The sequence below is a fragment of the Miscanthus floridulus genome, chromosome 13 (genome assembly GCF_019320115.1).
Source record: "Miscanthus floridulus cultivar M001 chromosome 13, ASM1932011v1, whole genome shotgun sequence".
Lineage (NCBI taxonomy): Eukaryota > Viridiplantae > Streptophyta > Magnoliopsida > Poales > Poaceae > Miscanthus > Miscanthus floridulus.
Window position 1 is genome coordinate 6,347,485 of NC_089592.1, and position 12,803 is coordinate 6,360,287.

The window sequence follows — 12,803 nt, forward strand, 5'->3', positions numbered from 1 at the left end:
GGTGGCCGCGCTGGTCCATGATGGCGGCGGCCGGAGGAGGAAGAGCCAGAGACGACGCGGGGCTGCGGCACGTCTGCTACCAGGTGAGCGCCCCCGACGGCAAGCCGAACGGCACGCTCCGTGGTGATGCCGATGGACGGCAACGTCATCGAGACGCCCCTGTCCTCCTCGGCCGCTGGGGACTGCTCCAGCACGTTCTCGATCATCCTCACCACGTCGCCCATGGAGGGTCGCTGCTCTGGCCGCGGCGCCACGCACGCGAGCGCCACCATCTCCTCCTCGATGTCCCTGTACCGGAGCAGCTCCACGTTGAACACCTCCGTGGTCCACTCCTCCCGCTCCACGGACCGCACCCACCGGGAGGCCCAGGCTCATCGCCGTGAGCCCGTGACCGCCGCGCCCTTCATGTGCGCGTCAGGCGCCGGCGCCTTGCCAGTCAGCGCCTCCAGGACAAGCACGCCAAAGATGTACACGTCGGTCTCCTGCGACAGCCGCTACGGCGCGCGGGGCAGCTGAGATGGGGCCAGGCCATGACGACGAGGGGGAGGCGCGGGCCGCCGGCGAGCCTCCTGGCAGTGCGTCGCGCGCTGTGGACCGGCCTGTACCACGGGCCAAGCGCAGCACGACAACGCCGGCGTCCACCACGCCATCGCACCCCTTCACCTCGACGCGGCTGTCCAGGGCCACGACGTTCTCCACCTCGCCGTCTCGACCTCGGCGCTGGACGCGGCAAGGACGACCTCGGTGAAGAGGCCTCAGTGGTGGCCGGGTCCCGAGCGCCCCTTCATCCAGTGCGGGGGCGCACGAGGCCGGCGGGCATCGTGCGGAGCAGGGAGAGACGAGTGGGCAGCGCGAGCGGAGAAGAAAGACGCGAGTCATTTTATCTGAGCCTGCCGACTCGAATACAAGCTGCACGCCACGCAAGTAGAAGTGGTAAATACGTATCAAATTTCTCTCAGCTACTAAATCCATATCGTCAATCCTAAAGGCGCCATCCGTCACGTTAGCGGCAGCCATAGCCCGTCGGGCGGCGCCACTGCACGTTCCAGACAACCTGTAGCCAACTACGACCAACCTGCAGCCAACCATGACCAAGCAGGGTTAGACCAGCGGCGGCCATAGCTGGTCAGGCGGTACTTGCGACTAGCCAGCCACACCAGGCCGGGCAAGGCCAACAGCGGCCATAGCAACAATCTAAATGATGGTGCTGTAAACGCTCACTGTAGGCGACAAAACATGGAGGCATGTTACGTTTAACAGACAGAATTGCAAAACCAAAAATGGTTTATGGATCCTCCAAGTAAACATAAAAAAGTTGAGGTTCCTTGTCCATCTAACCCGCTCCAGACATATTAAGCATTACATAAATTCATATCTAGAACAAATTCAAAGGTGCTAAAGACCACGCCATCAGAGGATACCACTTAGGCCACCAGAGTGCTGGCCGTGGTTGACTCACTGCACAAAAACAAGGAAACAAGGTCAGACATATGCAAGAAGTTTCAAAACAATTGGAGATCAAATAGATAACAATTGTTGTGCCATGTGTAAATCTGTAGGAACTTAACAGTGGGATAACTGGATTAATCTGATGGGCAAAGTTTAGACTATTCAGCTATACAGTATAACCACTGACTGAATCCCTTGGTTTTCAGTTTTGTATAAAACACATATACTAGTTTAAGCCAAGCAAATTCACTAATCTTTATTGAATTCAACAATTGCACATGTATAATGATTTTACAAATATATAAAACTAGCACTAGTAGTCATTAATTATATTCAATGAACAAGGACACTCACTGCTAATAGTATTTCAAAGTTAGTCAAATTGTACTTTGTCAATGTGGAGTATTCAGAATGAATATGAATACCAGCAGTGTACCAGTGTAATAGACAACAAAATTGTGTCAATCCCCACTAACCCATAAACACACTAAACAGGCCTGTCTAGCATTAAGTCAAATAGCATTTTGTCGATTTGTCAAGTGCCCACCATGATTACCATCAGATAGAAGTGTCACAATAGCCTAAATCTTCACTCCACTAGCATGTCTATCTGGCTTCAATTGACTGGAATAAGTGCATGGCATCTACACACACCACTAACATGTCTAGAACAGCTCCTAAGTAGCAATTGGTGCACATTGACTCTCTCAGCAAACACATCACCAAGATAACTAACAATTCACAACTCCATGGTTCAGTCACTGATAACAAGAGCAGGCAGGAATGGACTCCGATTGACTTACTACTTCCAGGTGGGTGGGAGCTTCTTGGTGCGCTTGTAGTAGCGGGCAAGGCGGTGGATCCTGCTCTCAACAAGAATGAGCCTGAATTTGGAATCCTTGTCCTTCCTGTTCCTCTCCAGATGCTTCCTAATCGCCACCGCCTTCTTAATGAGGAAGTAGAGATCCTCAGGGATCTCCGGCGCCAACCCTACACGCATACATCGGATAGCATCAACACACCACACTTTAGACGCCACACATACGAATCGAGCAGGAGAGTCACAAGTTCTCACCATGGGCCTTGAGGATGCGGAGGATCTTGCTACCAGTGACGCTCTTGACGAGCGGGATACCGTGCTGGTCACGGAGCAGGACGCCGATCTGCGACGGCATCTGGCCCTTCTTCGCAGCCTTGGTAATCATCTCCTCCACCTGCCAATCCACAGCATGCGAGCGCGTCAATCGACAAACCGCATCGCCCGAATCGAACCACTCGGGAATGAGGGGGGGGGGGGGGGGGGGGGGCGGGGGCAAACAACTCACCTCGGTGGTGGCCGTCTTGAGCCAGGTCGGAGGAGTCCTCTTGTACGGCAGCGCCGATGACGAGATACCCTTCCTGCAGCACGGGGCAACGCACTCGCCATTAGAACACACGGAATTCACTGGGCCAGAAAGCAACAGCTCTAACGAGTGAAGGGGACGGAAGGAGGGAGAGAGGCTTACCCGCGGCTGTGCATACGCCCCATGGCGGCGGATTGGTATCTACCTCAGGCGACGGCGGGACGGGGGCTTGCTGCTGCAGCGGCAGCGGCGGCGGCGGCGGCGGCGCGAGGGCGAGAGGAGTCGCGTGCGGCGTTAGCAGAGAGCTGCGGCTAGGGTTTGGGGGCGCTACTTATAGTGAGCGGCGGCGCTGAGGGTTTCCGCTAGGGCTGCGCCGTTTCGATCTGGGCCGTTTGCTGGGCTTCGCCCATCCGCTCGGGACATTTCGGCCCGGTATGCGCCTTCTGAAGCTTTCTCAGATGGGAATTTTTCCCCCTTTGTTTTCTGTGTGGTAAAATAAAACATCTCTTATAAAAAAAAACATCTTAGAAATTGGCTTGTTTCAGCTCTATATAGGCTTGTAGTACTTGTGATTATCTGATATGGTTTGCAAAATTCTTTTGGAACAAGAATTTTTCTTCGGCTGTTCGTGGTGGGAAAACCTGCCATTATTTCTCAGCTGAAAGGCTTCGTGTCAGCGCGTGTTTATTTCAGTTCTGACGGCGCTGATTTGGAACCACAAATCGAAATGGGGAGAAAAATTACCCGAAACATAGGGATGTGGAAGCTGATTGCCCTATTTGGAACATAGGGATTAGGAGTATGTTACAGGTAGATTTCTACAAACGATGTGTCTATTTACAGGAACCTCCCATCGCATGTGCAACAGAATGGATCTTTTTCATTCCACTCGTTTTTTTTTTCTTTTCCTTCGTCAGCTTTATAAAGGAAAGAGTCGACAGTTCATGAGTTACTTCCACTTTGCCATTAACAAGTACAGTAGTATACTAGAAAAGAAAACCTTACAGAGGTGGAGGATTATACGTAACGTAACGGAAGCAACCTGCATCCATGAGCAAACCGACAGCACATAGCATACGAGGATCAATGTAAAAGGAGGCTACATCATATTGTTTTTCTAAAAAAACACAATGTAACAGTTGTTTAAAAAACACAATGTAACAGGTAACATCGTATACATAAACCAAAGTAAGAAGAGCCAATTCTCTCAGTGCATTGAAAATTTTACCTCCTCTCACTATCATCGGCATAATTCACACTTCCCTCATTGCCATTTCTGTCAAAATCTGTTTAGTTTTCTGTTAAGTTGATCTGGAAATGACCATTTTGCCCCTCCCATGCAAATAATGTGAAAATTAGGAAAAAAATCATATCTTTTCGTACGATTTTCAAATGAAGATGATTTTTTATATGTAAATTGTAGCTCTCAACGCGATCTACAACTTTCTAGTTCTGAGTTTTTTCATTTGAGGCCTTTAAGATGCTCAAAAAAATTAAACAACGTTTTAGCAGTATATTAATCGCGTACATTGTGGTGCTTAATGGCAACCTTGACAACCAGGAAAGGCTTTGAGGGAAGATACAACTGACAGAACTTCCAGCCAGGAAATTACTATTCATGTTCTGAAACAGCATCTTAACAACAATAGTGGCATGAGACCAAGTCTTATTATCATAATGCTGCCTTCTCCATGTACAAATCATGAAGTTAAAAAATACTCCTACATAACAGCAAATAGCTTTTACCAAAGGGTGTTTCAATGCAAGTATGTAGAATGTGAATTGAGCTTAGATGAAAACCAAAACCGCATGAAGACATGATTAATATCGATAACGGAGGAAGATATGAGATACTGTTCATGGTAAGTTGGTAACCTTGACAAACAAAAGCCTTTTGAGAAAAACTGAAAGATGTGATGGCCATTAGCCAATTCAAGTATATGAAAGTCTCTGCTTATCAGCAAAATGCTCTAAAAGGAACAATTTACTAGTAATGGTTCTTCTATGAATCAAATTACTAGTAACAGTGACGTGGGACCAAAAGAAGAAATTCAAAAACCAGCCATACAGATTTAGTGTGAAATGTCAATATGGCTAGCCCTATCCATTTGATAAGTGAGTTTAGCAAAATAAGGAACAACCCAATGGGACTGCTAGACAATTGGACAAATCGATTGGCTAAACCACAGATCCAAAATTGTTATCATCACAAGTAAGTGACTGCACATGTAAGGCAATGTTTCGGACAATCCCATTACATGAAATTGAAGGAGTGGCAATCAACACAAGTAGGCAACATTAGAAGTCTGACCCAAACAAAAGTAGCACTAAATCAGCATGAATACATAAACCGGTGCAGATCATAGCAGCGATTCGTGATCAGGAAAGCCATAAACAGTGATGAAGGAAGCAGGTCCACAATTTACATTGCAGTAGTATTACACATTACAGGTAGCTAAGCAGAAGCAGTAAAGCACCATCAGCCAGATCCATTAATTAATCGATCCATTGATTGGGTCACACAAATCGTTATCCGTTTATCCAAACCCTAGGGAGCAGTCCCGAAACGAAGATGAGGCCAAATTGAATTCAAATGAGCCAGCCATAGGAGGGAAACAAAATCAAATCACGGGGACGGGAGGCAGACGAAGTCATTACAAACGAAGACCGCGGGGGCGGCGGTGGATCGGACTGGAGGGGAAAGGGACGGGATCATTTGGCGACGATGCGGCGGATAAAGTCGTCGTAGCGGATGGTGCCGTCGGGCGCGACGTCGACCTCGCGGATCCACTCGTCGAACTCGTGTGCCTCGAGCTTCTCGCCGATGGAGGTGAGGACGTGGCGGAGGTCGGCGACGGAGACGGTGCCGGAGCCGTCCTTGTCGAGGACGCGGAAGGCGTCGCGGAGGGGGCGGTCGAAGGGCTCGGGCTTGAGGTGGGCGCGCATAAGCTCGAGGAAGCGCGGGAAGTCGAAGGGCGCCGTGAGCTTCTCCTGCGCGGCGATGTCCCGGAGCTGCGCCTGCGTGGGGTTCCCGCCGAGGGAGCGCATGAGGACGCCCAGCTCCGAGGGCGCGATGCGGCCGTCCCCGTCCGTGTCGAACAGCGAGAAGGCCTCACGCATCGAGGCGATCTGGTCCTCCGTCAGGTCCTTGCCGCCCATGGCCGCCGCCGGGGTCGTCGGATCGGAGATCTCGCGGTGCGGGAAGGGGTGAAGAGGCGTGTGGGCGACTGATTTGGGATTTTCTGGGGGTGGTGGCCGGTGGGGATGGGGGTGGGGAACAGGAACACAACACAACACAACAGCGAGGCCGCCGCGTCCGCGACCGCGAGCGCGAGGGGGAATCAGAACACCACGCGCTCGTCTCGTCTGGGTGGGCCGGTGGTGGACTTGGGAGTGCCCGTCCTGGGCGGGCTCGTTGTGAGAGTTTCTGCGAGGCCCACGGAAGATGGTTGGAGGTTTTTTTTTTTTTGATAAAAAGGCAATTTTATTAGCAGCATGTTGCTGCGGTAATGATAAAGTTTCCTTGGATTACAGCATTCACCGCTTCCCTAGTTGGGAAAGCGTTCACATGATTGCAGTTTGAACAAGTAATGTTTACAGTGCATTCCTGACTATTACAGTCATTCAAGGCCTGAGAAGCTAGAATATGGGAAGTAGTATTTAGCTCCCTGGAGATTTGAAAACTTCAGCTTGAAGTTGGGAGCGGCAATTGATGAATTTTTGAGTGAGAGGTTTGGTCTCCCATAGTGGCGGGTTGGAGTGATCAGAGCTATTGAAAAAGCTCACTAGCTGTTGGTTATCCGACAGAAAGGTGACCTGTGATAGATGAAGTGCTGTAGCAATCTCGCGGCGGCTAAAGCTAAGCAGCTGCTTCAGCCATTAGCACTGATGTCGAATGAAGCATCATCGCTTTGATGTATATTGCAAGCTTATGTGAGGCTGAGTGTTGATGATGAAGATGCATAAGCCTGCTGTTCTAGCAACTTGTGGATGTGAATCCGGTGCTATAGCTGCATCAGTGTAAATTCTTGACCCTGGAATTAGCGCGGGTAATAGCAATCTGTAGAAGGGTGGTGCAGGTGTATGCCTTTCCATATACCGTTGGTTTGTAGTAGTATTCAGGTCGCCCTCATTAGTTGTTGTTCCTGCAAATAGCAAAGAATTACCTGTTTGTTGGGGTCTCCGCTGTTCCTGGATGCACTGGATGCGCAGATCACTGTGCTGACATCGGTATGCACGCAGATCAGCCTGCATGGTTTGTTGCTGTTCATTGGAGCATCTAATAATTGGATGCTCTTGGGGAGAAGTTGGAAAGTTTTGGTCTTGACTATTATTTGTTTTCTCTGTAATAGCAGTGACTTTAATGTCCGCTGCCACTGCATAATGTACCTGCAAAACAGACCAAGTTTTGTTTTGAAAGCGAGCGTCATTTCTTGCCTTCCAGAGGTACCATAATGTTGTAAGAATTTTCTAGAGTTCGTCATCAGAGGTGTGTTGACCAATAATTATAGATAGTATTTCCTGTACTCCATCTTGTTCCTGCGGCAATAAAGAAGTGAGCAAGGGAGGGGATGAAGAGAACCAAACCGCCCTTGCAAAGGTACAATGGAAAAATAAGTGGGAATCATTTTCTATCATGCTGCATATTGCACATTGTTTGCTTATTTTAGTTGAGAGACTCCCAGCTCTTTCACCAGTGGCAAGTGCTCTTCTAATAAGTCTCTAAAGGAAGGTTTTGATGCATGGGGAAAGAGTTTTATGCCTCCATGCTCTTTTAAGGATATTCAAAGCTTGCTGAGAAATACTTATTGGTCCTTGCTGTGGGAGTGGTACCTGTAATTGATTATTTAGAAGCTTGTGTTAGAAGATAGAAGTCTTCATCTAAGCCGTATGGTACATATGTAAACCGTAATTAGTTCCTAGATTAGTGGATCTGATTATTGTAATCTTGACAAAAATGTAAGCCACGGCGTGGGGACTCTTCCCACCTCTATATAATACGGAACCGTGTACCCTAAGGGGTGACACGTTAACCCTACTCCTTTTACATGGTATCAGAGAGCCGCAATCCCCACGGAAATTCTCATGGCGCTCTCATCTTCCTCCGCCGCCGCCGCTATGTTTCCATTCACCTTTCTTCCCACAAATGAAAAACTCAACCGCACAAACTTTCAGTCCTGGAAAGCCCAGGTCTTGTCGGTGGTGCGGGGCGCCCAGATGGGTTCGTTCATCAAACCAACTGCTGTGCCGCCGTCGCCGTTTATCACCCCTGATGGATCCAAGGCGGATGGTTCCAAGAAGGATCCTGAGCCAAACCCTGACTACGCGTCATGGGTGGCTAAGGATCAAACCGTCCTCAATTATCTGCTGTCGAACATGTCCAAGGAGATTCTAGGGCATGTGAACACCTACGTCACTGAGGCGAGCGCCTGGACAGCCATTGAAGGGCTGTTTGCATCCCAGTCGCGCGCAAAGATCATCAGCACCAGGATGGCCTTGGCCACGGCCTCCAAAGGTACATCCACAGTTTCTGAATACTTTGCCAAAATGAAAGCCTTGGCAGATGACATGGCAGCCGTGGGACGCAAGCTGGAGGACGAAGAACTCATCTCCTACATTCTCACCGATCTTGATCTGGACTTTGATCCGGTCGTTTCGGTGGTGGCAGCATGGGTGGAGTCGATCGCCGTCTTTGAGTTGCTTGTGCAGCTTCTCAGCCACGAGCAACGCATCGCCATTCGCAATGGTGGGCATCAGCCCTCCATGAACGCGGCGCACAAGGGTGGCCGTGGTGGAGGTCAATCATCCAAGGGCCATGGTGGAAGTGGCCGATCTGGAGGTGGCCGTGGTGGCGGTGGCCGGAACGCTGGTTCTAGTCGCGGCAACAATGGCGGCGGTCGCACATCGTCTTTTCAAGCCAGTGTCATTTGCCAGATCTGCGGCAAGGAGGGTCATCATGCCAGCAGATGCTACAAGAGGTATGACTCCTCTTATTCAGGGGATGCATAGCAGCAAAGGTCCGCCTCAACTGCAACAACTGGCTATGGAGTGGACACCAATTGGTATATGGATATCGGTGCCACTGATCACATCACCAGTGATCTAGAGAAGCTCACCGTGCGTGATCAATATCATGGTGGAGATCAAGTTCACACTGCTAGTGGATCAGGTATGAAAATCAATCACATTGATCATAGTGTTTTGAGTTCTCCTTCCACTAAATTACACCTTCGTAACATCTTGCATGTTCCTCAAGCCAACAAAAATCTTGTTTCTGTAAATCGATTTACTCGTGATAATCATGTCTTTCTAGAGTTTCACCCTGATCGTTTTCTTGTCAAGGATCAGGGAACGAAGAATACTCTTCTTTAGGGCAGATGTGAATATGGTCTTTACCCAATAAAAACTCCACACAAAGAGGTGCTCGGTGCTGTCAAGCCTCCTACCTCTCTATGGCATCATCGTCTCGGTCATGCTTCCCTTCCAGTCGTCCAGCGTGTCATCAGTCGCCACCAGCTCCCCTTTGCCCAAGAGTCAAATAAAGCTCATGTTTGTGATGCATGCCAGCAGGGTAAAAGCCATCAGTTGCCATACCCTAAGTCCACCAGTGTGTCTAGCAATCCTCTTGATCTTGTTTTCTCGGATGTATGGGGCCCTGCTCCAAATTCTGTTGGTCGGAACACATATTATTTAAGTTTTATTGATGATTATAGTAAGTTTACTTGGATTTACCTTCTGAAGCGTAAATTTGAAGTTTTTCAATGCTTTCATGATTTCCAACAACTTGTTGAGCGATAGTTTGATTGCAAGATCAAGAGTGTTCAAACCGATTGGGGTGGCGAATATCAGTCCCTGAGTACCTTTTTCCAATGCATAGGCATAGCTCACCATGTGTCATGTCCTCATGCTCATCAACAGAATGGGTCAGCCGAACGCAAACATAGGCATATTGTTGAAGTAGGACTCACCTTGTTGGCCCACGCATCAATGCCTCTAAAATTTTGGGACGAGGCTTTCTCAATAGCTGTGTTTTTAATAAACCGGCTGCCTTCCAAGGTCATTAACCATGATACACCTTTTGAACGACTTCATGGTCAGTCACCAAACTATTCTTTCCTTCGTATTTTTGGGTGTGCTTGCTGGCCGAATCTTAGACCATATAATTCTTGGAAACTTGCTTTCCGTTCCAAGCAATGTGTGTTCCTTGGTTATAGTGATCATCACAAAGGTTATAAGTGCCTTGAGCCCTCTACTGGTCGAGTCTATGTTTCGCGTGATGTAGTCTTTGACGAACACGTATTTCCTTTTTCTAAACTTCACCCAAATGCTGGTGCTCAACTCCGAGCCGAGCTTCAACTTCTTCTTGATGTTCTCCTTAATCCTACTTTCACTCCTGGGAGCAACTCATCACATGATCATGTGTTTGATTCTTCATTACCTACTAATATATTACCAAGTTCTTCTGGAGATGTGTTACAGGATGGGGAACGTACTGGAGGAAATTCGGCTGGAAATTGTGCTCAAAATGGTGCTCAGATCGGGTTAACCAACCCTTATTTCATGTGTCACCAGCCAGGAGACAACGGTGGCACGGCGTTTGGAGCTGATCCGATCACGTCAGTGGATGTAAGCACGGCAGGCGGGGCCGGATCACCATTGGGATCATCGTCAAGCCCCGCGTTGTCTGGATCCAAACCGGCAAGCCCATCTGGATCCTCTATGCAGCCTCATCCACTACCGTCGCCTACCTCATCGAGTGCGGCTGCACAAACTGATCCCAGGCTAGGGGATTAGGATCTCGGCCGCTGAATGGATTGGCTGTGGCAGCTAACTCTGCTGGTGATACTATGTTTTTGCTGCTACAACCCGGATCATCAGGTGAAGTACCTACTATGCCTCGACCTGCCACTCGATCTCAAAGCGGCATTGTCAAACCCAAGACCTACTCTGATGGTACGGTTCAGTGGTGTAACAGTGCTGCTGTTTTAGAAGAACCAACTACTCTCAATGATGCCTTACGGGATAAAAATTGGATTATGGCCATGAACGAGGAGCACCGTGCCTTGATTCAAAATGGTACATGGCACCTGGTTCCACCTCCTCATGGCAAAAATGTTATAGATTGCAAGTGGATTTATAAAATAAAGAGAAAAGCTAATGGTGACATTGAGAGGTACAAGGCTCGATTAGATGCCAAAGGTTTTAAACAGAGATATGGTGTGGACTATGAGGATACCTTTAGTCCCGTTGTTAAAGCTTCCACTGTTCGATTGATCTTGTCTATTGCAGTCTCTCGAGGATGGTCTCTCCGACAACTCGATGTTAAGAATGCCTTTCTCCATGGTGTGCTTCAAGAAGAAGTCTACATGCGTCAACCTCCTGGCTATGTTGATCATAGGAACCCTGGGTATGTGTGCAAACTTGATAAAGCCATCTATGGTCTTAAGCAGGCTCCAAGAGTCTGGCATGCTCGCCTGTGCGGTAAGCTTGAAGCCTAGGGTTTTACTCCATCAAAGTCAGATGCATCACTCTTTTACTATAACAAGGGCCGGCATACATTGTTTGTTCTTGTTTATGTGGATGATATAATTGTGGCTAGCTCTTCATCTGAAGCAACCGCCGCTCTTCTTGCTGATTTATAGAAAGACTTTGCTCTCAAAGACTTAGGTGACCTCCATTATTTCTTGGGCATCGAAGTCAAGCGAGGAAGCAATGGTATGATTCTCAGCCAAGAAAAATATGCTAATGATGTCCTTAAGAGATCCGGTATGAACAGATGCAAACCAGTTAACACATCACTATCTAGTTCTGAGAAGCTAAGCATTACTGATGGTGACTGTCTTGGGCCTGATGATGCAACAAGGTACCAAAGTGTGGTTGGAGCCTTACAATATCTAACATTGACTAGACCGGACATTTTATTCTCTGTGAATAAGGTCTGCCAATTTTTGCATGCACCTACTACAGTTCACTGGAGCGCTGTGAAACGTATCCTGAGGTATGTACGAGGCACCATCAAACTTGGGTTACATATCAAGAAATCAGAATCAATGCTTGTTAGTGCGTTCTTAGATGCTGACTGGGCTGGTTGTGTTGATGACTGAAGATCCACTGGTGGCTTTGCTATGTTTCTTGGTAGTAATTTGGTCTCTTGGACAGCTAGGAAACAACCTACTATCTCTCGGTCTAGCACAGAAGCCGAATACAAGGCTTTGGCCAATGCAACTACAGAATTGCTATGGATTCAAAAGTTGTTGACAGAAATCGGTATTCATCATCCCCCAAGAGCACGGCTATGGTGTGATAATCTTGGAGCAACCTATCTCTCAGCTAATCCTGTGTTCCATGCAAGAACAAAACACATAGAAATAGACTTTCATTTTGTCAGAGAAAGAGTGGCTCGAAAGTTTTCTATGTGAGATTCATCTCAACAGGTGATCAAGTAGCTGATGGTTTTACCAAGGCTCTTCCACTCGTCGAACTCGTGCGCCTCGAGCTTCTCGCCGATGGAGGTGAGGACGTGGCGGAGGTCGGCGACGGAGACGGTGCCGGAGCCGTCCTTGTCGAGGACGCGGAAGGCGTCGCGGAGGGGGCGGTCGAAGGGCTCGGGCTTGAGGTGGGCGCGCATAAGCTCGAGGAAGCGCGGGAAGTCGAAGGGCGCCGTGAGCTTCTCCTGCGCGGCGATGTCCCGGAGCTGCGCCTGCGTGGGGTTCCCGCCGAGGGAGCGCATGAGGACGCCCAGCTCCGAGGGCGCGATGCGGCCGTCCCTGTCCGTGTCGAACAGCGAGAAGGCCTCACGCATCGAGGCGATCTGGTCCTCCGTCAGGTCCTTGCCGCCCATGGCCGCCGCCGGGGTCGTCGGATCGGAGATCTCGCGGTGCGGGAAGGGGTGAAGAGGCGTGTGGGCGACTGATTTGGGATTTTCTGGGGGTGGTGGCCGGTGGGGATGGGGGTGGGGAACAGGAACACAACACAACACAACAGCGAGGCCGCCGCGACCGCGAGCTCGAG

At 49.2% G+C, this 12,803-nt stretch overlaps 3 protein-coding genes and 1 non-coding gene across 4 annotated transcripts; 1 reads left to right on the forward strand and 3 right to left on the reverse strand.

Annotated features, from left to right (window-relative positions):
* Window positions 1-1,247: 1,247 nt before the first annotated feature.
* Window positions 1,248-3,111, reverse strand: LOC136502192 (small ribosomal subunit protein uS15-like). The gene is made up of 5 exons (XM_066497658.1): window positions 2,955-3,111; window positions 2,775-2,847; window positions 2,525-2,663; window positions 2,253-2,439; window positions 1,248-1,458 (listed from the first exon to the last, which is right to left on the reverse strand). Exons 1-5 carry the CDS (start codon window positions 2,975-2,977, stop codon window positions 1,425-1,427), a joined length of 456 nt encoding a protein of 151 aa, XP_066353755.1. The 5' UTR covers window positions 2,978-3,111; the 3' UTR covers window positions 1,248-1,424.
* Window positions 3,112-5,168: 2,057 nt separating this feature from the next.
* On the reverse strand, window positions 5,169-6,069 carry LOC136502194 (probable calcium-binding protein CML7). Its single transcript, XM_066497660.1, has one exon. The coding sequence runs from the start codon at window positions 5,949-5,951 to the stop codon at window positions 5,505-5,507; it is 447 nt and encodes a 148-aa protein (XP_066353757.1). The 5' UTR covers window positions 5,952-6,069; the 3' UTR covers window positions 5,169-5,504.
* A 2,309-nt stretch (window positions 6,070-8,378) lies between these two features.
* LOC136502403 (small nucleolar RNA Z247) lies at window positions 8,379-8,517 on the forward strand. The gene has a single exon (XR_010770548.1). It is a non-coding gene; the product is annotated as a small nucleolar RNA Z247 (small nucleolar RNA).
* Window positions 8,518-12,219: 3,702 nt separating this feature from the next.
* On the reverse strand, window positions 12,220-12,747 carry LOC136499337 (probable calcium-binding protein CML7). The gene has a single exon (XM_066495027.1). The coding sequence runs from the start codon at window positions 12,631-12,633 to the stop codon at window positions 12,220-12,222; it is 414 nt and encodes a 137-aa protein (XP_066351124.1). The 5' UTR covers window positions 12,634-12,747.
* Between the last annotated feature and the right edge of the window lie 56 nt (window positions 12,748-12,803).